General features: G+C 43.9%; 1 protein-coding gene across 3 annotated transcripts in view; it reads right to left on the reverse strand.

Moving 5' to 3' along the window:
* COMP (cartilage oligomeric matrix protein) overlaps positions 1-19,100 on the reverse strand; it is a 162,524-nt gene that overhangs the window by 77,814 nt on the left and 65,610 nt on the right. For 2 of the 3 annotated variants that reach the window (XM_068233919.1, XM_068233918.1), the window contains exon 3: positions 14,907-14,958. In XM_068233919.1, coding sequence (XP_068090020.1) covers positions 14,907-14,958 — 52 coding nt within the window. Of the gene's footprint in view, positions 1-4,525; positions 4,582-14,906; positions 14,959-19,100 lie in introns of those variants that run through there. The other variant, XM_068233920.1, reaches the window with a different exon arrangement.

Here is a 19,100-nt window from a genome sequence, read left to right on the forward strand (position 1 = left end):
GAATGGCTACAATGTGCCTGCTGACTGTGATGCAGAGGGTCAAAGTTGACCCTCATAGTGCATTATGGGGTGAATCGAACTTCCGCAAAAGTTTGCCTGGTCCAGGCGAACGCGAACCACCAAAGTTCGCCTGGAACCGTTCGCCGGCGAACCGTTTGGCCCATCTCTACAGAGAATGCCCCCAAAAGGTATCGTGGCCACCTAGTAAACCCCACTGCCCCGCCCACAAAACAACCCCAGGTGGCAAAAGTAACGGGACAGGAAACAGGAAACCACGACATCCCCAACAACTGCGGCCATAACAACAAAATACACATAACAACTGCTGAACATTTGATTAAAACTATAGCAAAACAAAAATGACATGGACGTCAAACTGTCAATACATTATATTAACCGCTTCTGGACATTGCTAATTGAAATCTACGCCCTGTTTGCAGCCTGTTATCCCTGCCAGGGCATATATTTACTAATTTACCGTGCTGCACACTCCCGCCACTACCTCCAATCGCACCACTCTCCTGCTGCTGCAGCCCATTTGCTTTGCTGTCGGTATGACAGCAGAGCTCTGTGAGCCGGTCAGGAGATGATTTCATTGGTTCCTGACCCTGTGATAGTTGTGTTTGGCAGTGATTAGCTCACAGTTATCACAGGGTCAGGAGCCAATGAAATTGGCTCGTGACCGTCTCACGGAGCTCTGCTGTCATACTGACAACAGAGCGAGTGGGCTGTTAAACAACGAGGACACAAAAGTCTGTCTGGCCCCACACCAGAGGGGGTCAATGCAGCTGTGCATGGGCACAGGAAGAAAGTTGAGGACGCAGTATCACAACAGAAATGCAGTAAAACTGACAGCATCATGGCTTTGTCTGTGGCTTCCTGATGACACTAGTTGTATCCCAGCAATTTTCAAATATCATGTTCCTCCCATTCATTCACCAATAATGTTAGTGCTACTTATAACTCCAAAATGATCTACTGTATATATTGTTTTTTCCCACACAAATTAGGCTTTGTTTAGGTGGTACTTTTTGTTATGAATGATTTCATTTTATATGCATTTTAAAGGGAATACGAAGAAATAAAATGAAAAAAAAATTATTTCTCAGTTTTCAGCCATTATAGTTTTAAGATAAAATGTGCTACAGTACATAAAACCCACACATTTTATTTTGCCCCGTTGTAGCGGTTATTACAACATTCAAATTATGTCCCTAGTACAATGTATGCCAACAATATTTTATTTGGAAATAAATGAGTATTTTTCCTTTTGTGTCTCTTTATACTATATTAATAATTACAAGCCCTAATTTGCAAAAATGACAGTGATATTAAAAAAGCTGAGTCCCTGAGGTAACTACTGTATTTATGGCATTTTTTTTTTACAAGTGATTTATTTTTATAACTATGGGGACAGGGGAACAAAGGGTTAATAACTAATGGGGGATTTATGTTTTCATTTATTTTAATGAATGTGTAAGATGTCTTTTTTCTACTTTACACGAGATGTCCCCACACTATCCTGTGTACTGAACAGGAAGTAATGTGTATGTGTTTGTTCACACTTTCATTTTGTGAATGACCACAATCTTCTCGCTGATGCCGGTGATCATTCTCTACGGGCACTTTGATTGCCTTTGGGAATGTTTCCTTTCACCAATTAGTACTCCTCTGCAGGGGGTCATGGATGCTCACACACACCGTTTGTAAATACAGAGGTACATGTATCTACTGCCCTGGTCGTGAAGTCTGGGGGAGAAGTAGATACACACTACAGTGGTGCTCTGCTGGTTAATATGGTTTATGATTACTTAGGCAATTAAAGGTTTTCTTGATTCATATATAAAAGGGCGTCTTTGTAGTACTTCCTGGTTGTCTACCCCTCTTTCCTTCTCTTTACCAGCTGTCACAATTCACAAACATACCTTGTTATTAGCAGTGTTCTACATACCTCCCAAATTTTTGAGACAAGTAATAGTGACACCTTTAAGACACACCCCTGCCACACCTCTAAATACAACCCACTACATCCAAGTCACAAAGAGTCCATCACCAAACATATTTTTTATAATTTAAATAGGTCTTTTCTATCATCATTAATTTCCTTATTATTGATATTATATGAAATTAAAAACATGTAAATTTTAAAGATGAAAATAAAATTTAGAGTCAATTAAACAAACTTTTCAGTAGATTAAACAAGTTCTCTAGTGGGAGGGGTTGTGCAAAATCCTGGTTGCTCTTGTCTTCATTCTAGAAGTGTGGAGGAGGTCTAGTGGTGGAAGGGGTGATACGATTATCTATTCTGCTGGACTAATTACTCTTTGAAGTTTGTACTTGTCACTAGTGGTTGCACCTGTATACCAGACGATGATGGAGGAGAAGAGGCTGGATGTGGAAGATTGCTGACATGCTGGGCTTCTATTGGTTGTTTTTGATTCTGTTTGTTTCTGATTGGTTAGTCCTTGTATTTAAGCATGGTGAGCGCCCCCAGTCATCGCCCATGATAGCATTTAGCTTTGGGCTGTTGCTGGGTATGGACTCACAGAACTATTGATTCCTGTTGCCGATTCTGCCTTGTATCCTGACCACATTAACCTCTGATTGATTCCTGTTGCCTTGTATCCCGACCACGTCTAGCCTCTGAGTGATTCCTGTTGTTGACTACTGCCTTGTATCCTGACTACGCTTTCTCTACTGGATTACCTGTTGCCGACTCTGCTATCATAACTGGACTATGCCTACTAGCTGCCTGGATCGACCTCTGATTGGACACGCATGAACGCTGCCTGGACCAACTTCGGCTTGTCTAAAGATTACGTTATCTCTGGAAGTGTCCTGGACTGTCTTGCTACTCAGGAATACCTGCTTCTGTAGTCATCTGGTTAATTCTTCTGGAGTGCCTCATCCTACAGGCCTCAGGTGACTATCATACATACATTAGTGAATAATGTGCCCATTGCATTTCTAAAGTTTATAGGTTCTGTTTAGTGGATTGCTATCTGTCAGTCTGTATGCTACATCTACCTGCAGGGTGTATTGTAGTATTGTGTTAGGTAGGAGTTTGTGCAGATGTTACGGGCTGGCCTATAGGTCAGTCATATGGGCATACAGCCTGACCTATAGTCATTGACCTGACAGGCCTGACGCTTGCAAGAAAGTTGACAAAATTATTCATACAGAATAGAAGTCTAGAAAGATGGTTTACTGCAACTCGCAGTAACCTCAATCAGCTTTTAAAAAGCAGTGGGTTCCAGAGACTACCAGCATAATGCAGGCGGCAAAATCTAGGGGGCGGTATTTGCTATACACTGGTACACAGTGAAAGACAGAGGGAGCCAACAGCTGAGGAGGAGGAGGCAGAGACGCGTCAGCAGCAGCTAAATAAACAGCCCACACACACGGACACGCAAACAGTGTGCTGCTGCTGTACATCAGAAACCCAGTTGGGATAGGTAGAAGAGTAATGATCCTGGTGTTTAAGAGGGAGAAGAGGAGAAAGTACAAGCCACAGCTGGGTGGAGGAGGAAGTGAAACAAGAGGTGCCTCAGTTGGGAGGGGGAGGAGGGAGGACAAGTGCCAAATTAAAGAACACTCTCATTACTAGTCTACAGATTACCCAGCAAGCTCATGGTGAACCAGAACTCCTAGGAGTGTGTAAGGGGCTTCAAAGGCCTTGCTCACTCCAATCTGAATAATCGCACATATCTTCTGTTTTAAGAAGGCAAACTTTTGTTTGTAATAGAACAAAGACATTCTCTGGTGACACAAAAAATAAAGAATATCAAGAAAAACATTTACGCATTTTGCTATCCATTTCCCTACACACTATATTCACTTATCTTCTGAACAAGAGCATGATGCAGCTGCAATGGAATTATTGTAAATAAGTTCACCAAACTTAGTATTCCAAAATAAATATACCATTTAAAAAAATAGTCTGCTGCCTGGCATGCTTAGCAGGCTAGCTGATTGGCTGATGGAAGGAACATGAGGTCAATTTGAAAGTCTGGATCGAGTAATAATACCTTTTTTTTTTGTATAATACCTTTTTTTTGTATAGCACTTTTCTCCTGTCAGAGTCAAAGCGCTTGCGAGGCAGCCACTAGAGCGCACTCAGTAGGCAGTAGCAGTGTTAGGGAGTCTCGCCCAAAGAGCTCCTTACTGAATTACTGGCTTACTGAACAGGAAGAGCCGAGATTTGAACCCAGGTCTCCTGTGTCAGAAGCAGAGCCCTTAACCAGTACACCATCCAGCCACTACAGGGGAGTACAGGGGAGTCTGCAAAGCCTTCCTAATAGGAAGAGAAAAATGTGACTCATAAATTCTCGGTATGGTTTAAGTATGGGCTGCAAAATAATCCTGGGATCCCTGCCACCTTCACAGTCACCCAACCTACTACAATTTCTATTCAAGAGGATCAGCTGCTCATTCAACACTATTTGTAAATATGTTGTGAGCACTTAATCACAAATTAATTGCGGAAGGGTCATGTTTAATAAGGTCTCGGAAATATTTGACTAACCATGTAAATGCGCATGCAGAACTGGCATAAAATGTTTATTTGGCAGGCTATGTTGTAGCCAGTTACATGTCAGTTTAACAGAACACTGTAATTTCTGATATATTTCCCTAGTGTCCTGCATGCTGTGTAAAAACACTGTCATGTCTTGACTTCAAATCTGTCACTTTGGCTTGATTCTACATTGGTATCAGCGGAAAGAACTTGCTTTCAGTCTTTTCTTTTTGGCAGTGGTGGCAATCTTCCTCAGTATGACACTCTAATATAAATTTGTTTTGGCATCATTTGCAACATAAAGTAAAGCAAAAGATGTGCGGCTAATGGAAAGAATGAATATCTTTTGCCAACATAGAATAACCTTTAATCCTCAGGAGATCTGTTTGCCAAGCAAACATCATGTCTGGCCAGTTTACAAAACGTGTTATAATTTCCTACTTGATAATGCTTTAAAAAATGTGGATTATTTTAATGAGCATTCCAAAATTCCAGTGTACTATGTAATAATAATAATAAAAAAATAAAGGTGTAAGGAATCTCAGCAGAAAATGACTGCAATTTGCTAACTTAAAAATTCACCCACAAGAAGGAGAAGCCCAGAACAGTCTCACTGCCACCAAAATTGAGTTCAGCACCACCATAGCAGAAATTGAGAGGCCAGCCTGAGAAAGAGCAACTCCCAAGCAAATCATGAGATTAACGGTCAGAACTGTAAACTTTGGTACCAGATCTACCTAGAGTCTACCAGATTTGGCAAAAGTAGTGACTCTGCCACCAAGAAAGAAATGGGTACCTCGGGCAGCACAAGCCTTGGAAGGACTGAAGCAAACCCAAGCGCATGGACTAAAGGAGACCCTATAGATGCAGTCATCAACTGCTGAGACTGTAAAAGGGTAGTGGAATATTCAGCAGAGGTTAAGCAGAAGCAACAGAATTAATTTAAAGTAGACCTGAGACAAGGATAAACAAAAGTTTTATACATACCTGGGGAATCCTCTAGCCCCCTCTGCGCAGAATGCTCCCATGCCGTGGTCTAAAGCCTTCTAGATTCTCCCGTAGCAGCCCCGTTCTCAGCGGCCAGTCAGCCGTGTGCGCCCCCTGCGCTCCCTTCGCCGGGAGTGTTCTGCGCCTGCACAGAAATGCTCCCAGCCACAGGAGTGTACTTGGCCGCACTGCGCCTGCGCCAACTGCCTCCAGAGAACGAGGCTGCTGTGGGAGGATCTAGGAGGCATTAGATCATGGTGAGGGAGCTAGATAAAGCCCCAGGTATGTATAAAACGTTTCCCCTCGTCTCAGGTACACATTAAGGAAGCAGGGTCTGGAGCCAGAATTATTATTATTATTTAGTATTTTCATAGTGCCGACATATTCTGCAGTGCTGTACATAGTATATTGCCTTGTCACTTAACTGTCCCTCAGAGGGTCTCACAATCTAATCTCTACCATAATGATATGTCTATGTGTGTATCATGTGTTGTATGTAATTGTAGTCTAGGGTAAATTTTAGGGGAAGCCAATTAACTTTTCTGTATGTTTTGGGATGTGGGAGGAAACCAGAGTACCTAAAAGAAACCCATGTAGACACAGGGAGAACATGCAAACTCCTTGCAGATAGTGCCCTGGCTGGCATTCAGAAATTCAGAAACGGGAGGGTCAAGGTGCGGAAGCTTGAAACCAAAAGATCTGGATGTAAAATGGGTTATCTGGTAAAGGTGCAGCAGAAATCATTAGCTGTGCTTGAACAAGAGCAGCAGGAGGTGTTCAGGTTAGGCGGGACAAAGATGACAGTAGTCAACTATGGAGGCTGGGCAAGAAAAGATAGTCATCTGGTGCGACTTAGGACAGCCTGAAATCTTTTGGTGAGACCAAGCTTTAGGGGTGGAAGACTTGTGAGCCTATAAAGGAGTTAAAGAAGTCATCTGGTGAGGATGAGCAGCATGTAATAAAAATAATCTGGCGAGGCTGGACAGGAGCATCTGAAGAGGGTGGACAGTAGTGCTGGAGTTACCAGGTACGGCTTGGCAGGAGTGGCTGCAGTCATCAGGTGTGACTGGAAATTAAGGGCTGGAATTACCAGGTACAGCTGGATAGGAATGGATGGAGGCATAAGAAGTGGCTGGGCAGGAGTTGCTGAAGTCATCTGTTGTGGATGGGCTACATCAGCAGCATAAGTCATATGGAGAGGCTGAATAGCAGTGGCAGAAGTCATTGTGTAAGACTGGGTAGGATTCAGGAACAGCATAAGCCAAGTGAGGCTGGGCAAGAGACAACAATAAACAAAAATGCAGAAGTCTTGGCAAGCTGGGCAGGAACAGCAGAGATGATTTGTTGAAAGTGGGGGTAAGCAATGGGAACAGGAAACAGCAGAAGGTCAAAAATCAAGTGATGACAGAGAGCCAAACTTGGCAGCTTCTGGCCCAGCAGCAGGCTAGAGAGTGACATCTGGCTGGACTAGCAGGCTGGAACATAACTCAGTGTGGTAATAATAGCCTGGAACCTGGTAGGGTCTTGGCTGTGATATAGGCTGGATAGTGTACTGGTTAAGGACTCTGCAACAAGAGAGCAGGGTTCGAATCTTGGCTCTTCCTGCTCAGTAAGCCAGAACCTATTCAGTAAGGAGTCTTGGGCTAGACTCCCTAACATTGCTACTGCTTACTGAGTGTGTCCTAGTGGCTGCAGCCCAAGCACTTTAAGTCTGCCAGGACAAAAAAATGTTATTTGTCTTCTCTTGCCTAGGCTGGAGGTTGACTTAGTCTGGTAAGGCAGAAAGTGGGAGTTCAGCCGAGCCAGGCTGGACAGGAGATTGGAACTCAGGGGTATGTACATTGATCACTACCCACAGCACCTGTTTCTCGCTTTAAATATTTGGACTCTAAGCAGGATGAGCACAGCTCGCCTTCCTTGTGTATATGTTTGCAGCCATTGTAGTCTGGCTGGAAACTGTTGCCTCAGCCAGAACCACCAATTTATTTTAAGGACAGCTTTCCAGAATTACTTTTTTACTTTTTTTTTGCTATGCTGCTGTCACTTACAGTAGGTAGTGAAAATCTGACTAGTCCATCTCCTCTTGGGGGATTCTCAGCTCTTTCTTTATTTACAAAAGAACTTCCTGAACTGCAGTGATCAGTCCAACTGCCAGATTATTGTGCAAACAAGTAGGGAGGTTGATCAACATAGTTGTATAGATCCTTTCCAGAGAGTCCTATTGTAAAGAATGTTGGTAATACTGAGATTTTACAATGAGGGGATGAACTAGTCTGAAATCTGTGAGATCTATCAGCTTTTTACTATTTACTGTAAGTGACTGTTTCTCACGGTTACTCCATTTCATTTTATATGCAAGCATCAAGGATTTATTCTTTGGAGAAATCCTTGATACTTGCAAAAATTGAGGGCAGAAGAAGAAGAGGACAAGTGAAGCTAAGATGGATATACAGCATATGTGAAGCCATGAACATGCCTATATAACACATTGAAGAAGCAGTGATTAACTACCTGCCGACCAGCTAACGCCAATGGGCGTGACCACGGCGGCCCAGGACCGCCTAACGCCAATTTGCGTCAAGTCCTGGGGCTCTGTTTTGCAGGAGATCGCGCACAGGCTGCGTGCGCCTCTCCTGCTCGGGGGGCGGAGCGCCGCCCCCTCTTCAGTCTCCGAGCAACGATTGCCGCTTGGGAGACTGTTAAATGGCGAAACTGCCGTCTTCACACATAGTACAGCGCTGCAATCAGCAGCAGCAGCGCTGTACTGGGAACAGCCGCGTGACACGGCTGTCCCCCTGGGGGACAAGAGAGGGATCGGCTCTCATAGGCTGAAGCCTATGACAGCCGATCGCATGATTGGCTGGCTGCAGGGAGGAAGGAAGGGGAATAAGAAAAAAAATTGTACATTTTGTTTTCAAAACACTCAAATAAATATTTATAAAAAAACAAACAAACACCTGGGGGCGATCAGACCCCACCAACAGAGAGCTCTGTTGGTGGGGAGAAAGGGGGGGGGGGAATCACTTGTGTGCTGTGTTGTGCGGCCCTGCAGCTTGACCTTAAAGCTGCAGTGGCCATTTTAGTTAAAATTGGCCTGGTCTTTAGGGTAGTTTACCACTGTGGTCCTCAAGTGGTTAACAGCCACATCTGATGTGCAAAAGTGCATGTAGTTACAAAGAGTTGGTGTCGATTTAATGAATGAGGAGAGGGAGAATTTAAAATTTTAAAATTTTTCATGTTACAGGTCCATTATTGGTGTAAGTAGTGCAGTTTGTCGCTCCCTGGAGATCTTAGACTGATTTATGTGCATGCATATGCATAGGCAAACGCAGGGGGGATTACAGCTGCCCAGAATCCCCCCTCAGACAAGGACCGGTGCAATGTCTGAGGACAGGCACAAGTTGAGACACCACAATATCTGCAGGTATCCTGCAGCTCACAGCACCGCCCCCTTTCTTTCTACTGCTACAGTTGATTATCTGTATCCAAACTGCTCCTGATTGATCCTGTTGTTGGTTGGTCAGTTGGATGGGAAATTGCATTATGTGTACCCAGCATGATGTCCTACGATATTATTATACTGTATTGGGTGTGGCTGACGGAGACCTTTCAGGAATCCCCCCCTTGAAAATCCTGGGTTTGCCCCTGATATGTTCCCTGGAGTATAGAACCTGACAGGCCTCAGCATGAAATGTTTGCTTACTTGCTGACTGGTATATGTAAAATAGGGATCCTTTCCACAAGAGAAAACCTCAAAGCCGGGTCTTGCACAGAATGCTTTGCATGCAACCCATGTTGGAAGCAAATGTCCTCTTTCTGCAACTGAATAAAATTTGCAACCCAGATTGTTTTTATCGCTGATAGTGTTCCAGCTTGCTGTGTGTGTATTGAGTGTGGTTAATGATTGTTCATAACAACTCAGGGCTGCACAACAGGCTATGACTCCTGGAAGACTTACTCAGCAGCAATTGTTCAGTGGTACTGGACACAAGGTGATATAAAAGCTGAGCCCCAGGCACTGACATCTGGCTTTTGGCTATACAATACCCAAGTCCCAGTATGCTTGACGCATATCTCAGGTGCCCAGCACCAAAATTGAAATCTTGCTGGACATCCAGTTTTACTGATTTAGTGCAGAGACCCTTAGGAGTCTGTGCTTCTTTGCACTTCTTGGCTGCATTGCTCCCTGAGCAGAATGTGATTGCATCTCCCCTCAACATTCACAGCCACAGTGGCAAACTAAGCTACATGATCACAAATTAAAATCTTTTGCTTGAAGAAGCTGAGTACTCATGGCCAGTTGGATTGGGGCTCTCCACCAATAAATGATTGTTCCCCGATCCATCTGGTCAAATTGGCAAGAGTGGTGGCACTGAATGATCCCCCGTGATTTAATCCAACATGGTGGTGTAATGATCAGTGACGTATATGATGATCAGAACAAGCTCTATCAGCTCAGTAGTCAGTATTTTTATTCAGAGTGTGGTCACATGTGATTTTTGTGCACAGTATATAACCAGGGCCGGATTTGTACTCTTTACCGCCCTAGGCCACTGTCACCAGCCGCCCTCCTTCAGTATAGGTAGCGAGATGACCACTCCCCCTTTCCCTCCAGTATAGGTAGCCAGATGACTCCCTTAATCCCTCCCCCCCCCCTTTCAGTATAAGTAGCCAGCTCACCTTCACACTGCAGCAGCCATCAGTGTCACTCATTTCTTCACTCGTCTCCAGCACAGAAGCTTCCTCTTCCTTTCCGTCTCCAATGCTACCCAAGTCCATAGCCGCCGTCCACAATGCAAACGTGCACAGAGAGCAAGGTGGCTACTGCACAGACTGCTAGCAGCAGAGTATTGCGGTCAGGCGCTTTGCCGATCATCCTGCATTGCAGCATTTGCAAGCTTGCAAATGCTGCACAAGTTTAGCCTGCTGCTTTGGTGCCCTTGCTCCTGTGGTGCCCTAGGCCAAGGCCTAGGTGGCCTTGGCCTAAATCCGGCCCTGTATATAACACAGGAGTACTCCTATGTGATAGCCCTTGGCTGTAGGGACTATCACTGGATAGAGTGGTCGTACAGGCAATGTCGGTAACAGGTCGGTCAGGCAGCGGTACAATATCGTCAGGCAAATATGTAGTCAGTAAATAGGCCGAGGTCAGTAACAGATCAGATGAGTAAAGGTACAGAATCGGAAGGCTTAAATCAGAGTGGAGGTCGGGCCGAGGTCGGCAGCAGATCAGATTGGCAAGGTACAGAATCGAGAGGCAGAAAGAGTAATCAAAGGTTCAAGCAAAGAGTCATACACATAAATAAATATACAATGATATGTTTTTCCTAGGCTAAAGTGTGAATCCGAGGGGTCCTGCCGGATCAAGCACACACGGATCTGACTAAGGTCTGAGAGCTTTCACTGCAAAGTTTCAGCAACAGCAGACAACGAGCCACTGACAGCCCAGGGCTTAAATACAGATGATCATACCAATGGTTCCGCCCAGCTGATCTCAGCCAATCAGTGGCGAGAGTCAGACCACTGCTGTCAGCTGACCGGTCAGCTGACCCGCCTCCTTAATGCATAAAGGTCCTGTCTCTGGGTACGCGCGTGCGCTATTCTGTCCTGATGCACCCTGGAAAGACCTGTTCTGGAAAAAAGAGATGAGCGAGAGGACGCGGCGGGATCCGCCGTGACGTCAGACGCGGGAGCAGCGGCTGCGCCGCTCCCCGCTGCAGAGGTAACAATATTCCTAACAGGTGGTCATTCGAAGACAAACAATCGCCGCTGGTGGCGTGCGTTGTGAAACATTGTTTAACTAATTTTTGTCAAATAATGTGCAATATCATGCAAAAAATCGTCATGGTCATGAAAAATAGTTAGCAAAATTGTGTAGTGGGTATATGCCTTGAGTTATGGCCACGTTTTCTGTTGTGTTTAGACTGACAGAAGGGTTTGCTCGTAGCTTTCCACTGTGAATATTATTTACATCTACTGTTCTAATGAAAATTGTTGCACTGTTCAAAATTGAATAAAAACATTTAAGAGAATAAATAGGCTTCCCAAGAAGAAATTGCTTATCCTTGCTATCACTACTGTGGATGGCAGAAAACATTACTACATTTTACACACCAAAAAACACAATAGTTCAATTTTCAACCATAGTTTTGTTTTATTAAACTGTCAACTAAACACAATTTGAGGAATAATTTTATTTAATGCATTGTTTACTTCTACTTTAATTTTCTCCTGCAAACAAAATAACTAAACATTTTATTTGTCACTATTGGGCACAGAGGCGCCTCTATGCACCAGCTGATAAGATAAATGCCTGGAGAGGAGATTTATCTAGGGGCGGCTTCCAAAAAAAAGTTTATTTTTACTGTCCTTAGAGACTTAAAACTAAGGGTGCGGAGAGAAAACGTTCTAATGAATGCATCTGCTGCTCAGCCTCTCATAAGGAATCTACAAACCTTTTGTCTACAACACTTGACATTTGTATGACATTTCCTAATTAGTGTTATCTCGGGATCTAGAGTGTGTCTGTGCACTCCTGTCCCACCCCTCCTTATGACAGTGAAAAGAAAACACATCAGAAGAGGAGGATGGTGTCTTCCTGTGGAAGCAGGTAGGCATTCCAGAAGGGACTGGCCAGGGGGAAAGGAAGTAGATTTTCCCCCAGGCTGCTGGAAGAGTGCCTGGTGCATTGAGGTTTTTCTTTTATAAAGCAATGTGAAGCACTGGCTGAGGGAAATAAAAGTAAAATTTACAATTACAGGGGATGGCAAGCTGGTACATGTACACAGCATGACGCAGAACCCAGGCTTGCCTCTTCCTGCAGAGTCAGTAGAAAGTAATTCTGTCTGCTCTCTCACCATTGTAAAGACTGCATGTGGACAGCTAGATAAGGTATTTCACAGGTTGAAAAGTTTGACAGTCCTTAACCACATGAGGACCTAGCCTTTACCCCCCCTTAAGGACCAGCGCTGTTTTTTCAGATCTGTGCTGGGTGGGCTCTACAGCCCCCAGCACAGATCAAATGACAGGCAGAGCGACCAGACCACCCCCTTTTTTCCCCACTAGGGGGATGATGTGCTGGGGGGTCTGATCGCTCCTGCATGCTGTGGGTGGCGGGGGGCACCTCAAAGCCCCCTCCACCGCAGGATTCCCCCTCTCCCTCTCCTCCCTCCCTTCCCCGAGAGATCAGAGGCTGCACAGGAACGGATCTGTCCTGTGCAGCCTCTAACAGGCTCCCCGCTGTCATGTGACAGCGATCCCCGGCCGCTGATTTGCCGGGGATCGCTGATCTACTACAACGCTGCTACTGTAGCAGCGTTGTAAAAATGTAAACAAAGCAGATTATTTCCGCTTGTGTTTACATTTAGTCTGCGAGCCACGATCGGCGGCCCGCAGGCTATTCATGGAGCCCCCCGCCGTGAAATGACAGGAAACAGCCGACACAGATCTGCGTCGCTGGTCCTGCAGCTGCCACTTTGCCGACGCGCGGTATGAGTGCGCGGTCGGCAAGTGGTTAAGGTCCGTACACACGCCGGACTGGAGGCAACGACGGGTCCGTCGTCACCTCGCGCTGGGTGGGCATTCCAACGACAGTCCGGTGTGTGTACAGTCTGTCTGCAGACTGATACGGCTGTTTCTGAGTGATCCGCCCGGCGGATCGCTCAGGGACAGCCGTATCAGTCCGCCGACAGACTGTACACACGCCGGACTATCGCTGGAACGCCCACCCAGCGGGAGGTGACGACGGACTCGTCGTTTCCTCCAGTCCGGCGTGTGTACGGACCTTTAGACTCCGGAAGGGCTGCTGCAGCCTTGTGAGGGAGATTGGCAGGGACAGGAGTCACATTACAGGCAAGTCTGTGTGATTTGGGACTGCAATAAAGATAAGCTCTCTGCTTCATCTGAGGCTATTCTCAATATCTCTCCACTCCTCCTCTCTCTCTCATTCACCTTTGCTTCCCTCGTTCCCCTAGTGCTGGCTGTCTTCTTGTTATACAGGAAAGCTAAATAAAAGTGTTTTTCTTCACTATCTTTGGATAGTGTAATGGTTAAGGGCCCTGCCTCTGGCACAGGCGACCTGGGTTCAAACCTCAGCAAATCTCAGTTCTTCCTGCTCAGTAAGCCAGCACCTATTCAGCAGGATACTCCCTAACACTGCTACTGCCTACTGAGTTAGTCTTAGTGGCTGCAGTTTAAGCAATTTGAGTCCGCCAGGAGAAAAGCGCAATATAAATGTTCCTTGTCACTCTCTACTTTGACCCCCCATCTTACCCTCACAATTTAATCACCCCAATCTTGTTATTAGTAACCCTAGCCTATAGCTGTCAATACATGCATTCATTTTTACCGACAGATTCTTTCACTATGATCAAATCTGGTGATTATCAACCACCCACATTGATCATACTTTCGATCAATCCGAGGCAAAAATGTATCAAAATTACAATCAAACAGTACATTTTTCAATTGGACACAGTGGTATAGTGGCGGTAGATCGGTGGCTCATAGTATTGCACTGAACCAATACTGTAATACGATTATTTTGTGGTGAAATACTGCCACATTGCGATTTTTTTCATGGTGGGGCGGCACAGTGTTGGTGGACACAGGTTTCCTTGCTTGCGCCTGGAGTGACAAGACGGCCAGAGGCGCCCCTGATTGGGCATAGATGTCAAAAACAGTTTGAGGGAAAAAATGTACAAAAGGGGAGTTATTCTGAGTATCCAATCAGAATTTGTATTTTTGGGTCTCTGCTCCACATTTGCACTAGGTTTACCAAAGTATTTTTCTGAACTGGTTTTGATAACTTTGTCCCTGTTTTTTTTCCTCATCGGCGACCTCCTGCCCCAAAACATGGATATTTTTCTGGTGCATGCATAATCTAATACACAGGAATGTACTGTCAAGCCTCAATTTTAACCTCATATTTTAATCTTCTTTTACTCCTGATCTAAACCCTCACCCTAAGTATAATGCCCTTCCATTATCGTTCCACAAACAATGAAATTAAATAAAAGTGACAGCAAACATTTTTTTAATTACTCATGTTGCATTTCCAAAACACATCTTTGCATCATGTGAAACTTTTTTTGGAGGTTATTTTTTATAAAAATAATGGTAACACTATGAAAGAAGAAGCAATCAATACCGCTTTATAACACAATAATAAAACCATAACTTTCATAACCGCCAAATATTTTTCATAGAGAGTTTTGCATTTCTCAAATGCAAACTTTTATGTGTGCTACGCCAGTATGGTTTCTTATCACCATCTCAGACCAAGCAAGCGGCTCACGCTTGTTATAGAGCAACTTTAGAAGTATGCAGCAAATGTACATACAGTCTTGGTATATTGTTTATAATACAGTATACTTCCCAAACAACTTTCTGAGCATTTACTTACCGCAAGCATCACATTCCATCACTGCATTTTTCAAAAATGTTATCTCTTTTATCTAAAAAAGTAGAGAAAGAATGTACATTTTTAAGCTCATATTAAAACAAATATATAATTTATTATACATTATGGTAATATTAATAATGTTATAATGTTATGGTTAAACATATCTAGTTCTCTGAAAAAAAATCTGTTTATAAAATATGAACCTATCTTTTAACATTGTTTATATGCTTACCCTATATGTTCTCCAATTTGTTACTGAACTGTTAAGTAATTTTCCAGAATGGTTATTATGTTTTAAGGGTAATGTGTTTTAAAACAGAGTGAAAGTCAATTATGTTCATAAAAAAATCAAAGAACGTACAATGATTTTGGAGAAAGTAAAATGTTTAACTCATTCACAGTATGGTGTTAATGCGATAACTTTGCATTCCTGGCATGAAGTAAAAGGTTGTGAGTGACTCAAAAGGAGAATAACTAAAGTTAAACAGAGAACAGCAACAATAATAACGATGTGAAACATGCAAAAAATATTACAATTTTTTGTGATCTCTGCTCGGTCCGTTAATCATTTGGTATTAGTAAAAAATGTTCTGATGAATCATAACTCCAGAAAATAAATCATTGCATTATTGAATGTTTTTAGTTTTCAAACTTAAAAAAATCATATCCTTTAATTTAATTTTTCAGACATTTTATTTTTTTACAGTATACCACTTGTAGATAGTAGGTCACCATAGTAAGCCAAACAACAACAAAAAAAAACTTTGCCGCACACTGGTGTCAATCTGATAACGTGGAGAAATAAAAATAATTTATCATTCTGCTGCTCCATCAGTGTGTCCAATCTGCATCCAATCTGAAATCTAGAGAAGTGGCTTTGTCTAAGCCGTGCTTCTCAGCTGCAGATGGGAAAAAAGGTAAAGTCATAGGACTAGGACTGAATAAACTAGTTATATTGTGCAGCTGAGCTATTTTATTCCTATGAATAGCATTAGATCAATAAGTTTAAAACAAAAGTATAAATACTGCATTTTAGATTGGTATGGCAAGATCCCCAGTATGCGACACAGGTGGGGATTGCCTAATGCCAGCCAGATACATGTGCTTAACCAAAAAAATAACATAACCCCACACCCTCTGTGCAGCAGAAGCAACTTACCAATCCTCTGGGTGTCGTCTTTTATACTTTCTGTAGCTCCCAGCTGCTTTCCAGCATCCTATGTGTACTGGTCTCGGTACCTGTGTCCCGATGCAGAGCTGCAGGAGGTATAGAAGTCGGCGCCCAGAGGATCGGTGAGTTGCTTCTGCTGTGCAATACTCTGAAAATTAGAAAAGTACTTTCCCCCGTTATCACCCTCAGGCATGCTGGCTAGTTGAGACATCCCGATGCCTGAGTTCCAGATAACCGGGCCTTTGCTGTATATAGACATCTGCTCAAAGAACAGATTTAAAATACCTTCTTAACAGCCTCAGAGAGCCAGTTGTTGCTGCCATAACTGACATGCATACCTGACAGAGTTCTCCTATAGGCTGTATCCCCACTTGAGCTTGAGCTGAGAACAGAATTTTTTGTCTGTTCTGCACTCATCGAAAATCTTACTGTAAACGGCTCCTTTTGTATAAATAGGAGCCGTTCACACTTTTAGTCTGCAATGGATTCATTGCATCCGTTGCCTTAAGCGGGCCTCACTTCTGTGCAGTCCACAATAATCCTGGGCAGGCGGATGCGTTTCCCATATAGCATATAGAGCTAATACATCTACTCCATGATACAGCCAGGCCACAGTGCACCATTGAAGTGGACACTACACTGTCTGCTCCCGCTGGCCGCACGTGGCCTGACGACAGATAGGAGCCAACCCTAAGTAAGGCAAACCAGCCGAGAGTCTAAATGTTCCTATTAAATGAAGACTAAGAAAACAAAAAACACTTTTCACTGGATAAAACAGAGCTCACCAAAATATCATAAACCCATAAATATCAGGTACACGTTAGCTTCAAATGGTTTCTAATATTGTTTTTTGCACTATACCCATACCCAATACACATTTTTATCAGGCATGATTTTTCAGAAAGTCCAGGTGACCTAGAGGGATCTCTCAAGCTATGGTAACATTTCTTGAAGTTCTGTTTACAAACAGTCCAAAAAGCAGCCCTGACAAATTGGAGATCCTCAAAAATGTGTTGTGATGTCATTGCTAGATAGTGAAGATTGCTGGATAGCCAAGAGGATCCTCTGGGCAGCATCTGACATGAAGAAAGTGGGGATATATGTAGTGGGTCCCTCGTCAGAGTGCCTGCAGCTGCACATGCTTAGTTTTGCTCCCCTAATAATGGAGTATGTAACTGTTTATTATAATGCTTTTAATTCTATTTGTAAATAAATACTGCACTATCAGAGTGACACAATTTTGGACTCGTCTCCGCGTGGCTCGAGCCACAGAGGCTGGTAGCCTCAGAGGCTCAGTGAATATGGATGTGTGATCCTCTGCATGTGTTTGGCGTCACTGCATGTCCTGCAGGCTCGTGCTGACAGGCTTCCTCTAGTGTTGCCAGATGATGGGGACACTCGGTGTACACTCTTCAACGCTGCCTCTGAAGCATGAAGTGGTTGTCTGGTCCTGAGTCAATCACTAGAGGCATGCTCAGGGTTCATTGTCTGACCACTTTAGGGAGACCTCCTGATGTTGACTCCGTTGCTAGTTGCCTGTGATAGTGTTCAGTCGCCAGAGCTACATGCTGGGCATTCCTTTCCATAGCTTACTCATTGTCTGAATCCTTCCCTGAACCTTTGCCTGTTTATTGACTATTGCCTACTGCCTGTACCGACTCTTGCCTGTTTGACCACTCTTCTGTCTCATCCTTGTTTCTGCCTGATGTTGTGTTTATGACCTTTAGCTTGCTTTCTGCAATACTGTTCATGATTAGGATTGACTGTCATTTGATACATGTAAATGACCCTTGGCTTTCTGACTACGAGATTGTATACAATTGTGATTGTACATCTGTAACTTTCCCATGTCATAGCTTTGTGGGAACTGGTAGAGATTACAGCCCCTCCAGTGTGTTTTACACACTGGGCCAAAGTGTATGAAGCATGAGGAGATCCATCTACAGTATACCCATTAGTTAAAACAATAACGACAATAACATTTCTATAGTGCTTTTCTCCCATAGAACGCAAAGTGCTTAGGCTCTCTCAGATTCAGTAGTTGGTAGTAGGATGCAGTAGTCACACAACAAAAAATATATTTCTGCAAATGCCAAACTGAACAGGTGGGCCTTCATTCTGGATTTAACCACTCTATGACTGCCTAATGCCGATCGGCAGCTGCAGAGTAGCTCCCCCAGGACCGCCTAATGCAGAATGGCATCAAGTCTTGGGGGAGGAGATTAGCAGGGATAGTTACGGAGCTCCACTTCGTAAGCATGACAAAAGGCTCTGGGACCAAAAGTTTTCAGGTGGACTATGGGTATGTCTAGATTATTAGAACCTGTAGATCTGAAAATGCAGGGATTGCTACGCAGCTGTAAAATTTCTTTCATGTATCCAGAACCCAGATTATGTAGTGATTTAAATGTCAGTAGGCCGATCTTGAATAGGATTCCCCACTTTATAGGTAGTCAGTGAAGGGAGTGCAGGGCTGGTGTTATGTGGCAGTGACGGGGTTGGTTGGGTAACAGTCTGGCAGCAGTATTCGGTATCAGCTGTAGGCGGCACAAGTCCTTTTTTTGAAAGGCTGGTGTAGAGAGCATTACAGTAGTCCAGTCGGGATGTAATGAAAGCATGAACTAAGGTTGGCAGATCTTCTGGGGGGATGAGGTGCTTGATTTTTGCGATGTTCTTCAGGTGAAAATAGCACTATTTTACCACAGCAGAGATGTGAGTTCTGACGTTGAAATCCCAATCAATTAGAACTCCCACGCTACGCATGTTTTCAGAGCTGTATAGATCTGTGCCTCCTATTCCCAGTGGTGAAGACTGCAAGTTAAGTTGTTTTGTTGTCATGCTCTTCTCTACGATCCGAAGAACTTTAGTTGTATCTGCATTTAGTCTCAGCCAGTTGTCACTCATCCATTGCTGTAGTTCGCCTACGCAGGCGTTTATAGTTGGAGTTGGGTCTATCACACCAGGCTTGAAAGAAAGATATAGTTGGGTGTCGTCAGCATAGCAGTGGTAGGTCAGTCCGTGTT

This window comes from Hyperolius riggenbachi, chromosome 1, assembly GCF_040937935.1.
Source record: "Hyperolius riggenbachi isolate aHypRig1 chromosome 1, aHypRig1.pri, whole genome shotgun sequence".
Classification (NCBI taxonomy): domain Eukaryota; kingdom Metazoa; phylum Chordata; class Amphibia; order Anura; family Hyperoliidae; genus Hyperolius; species Hyperolius riggenbachi.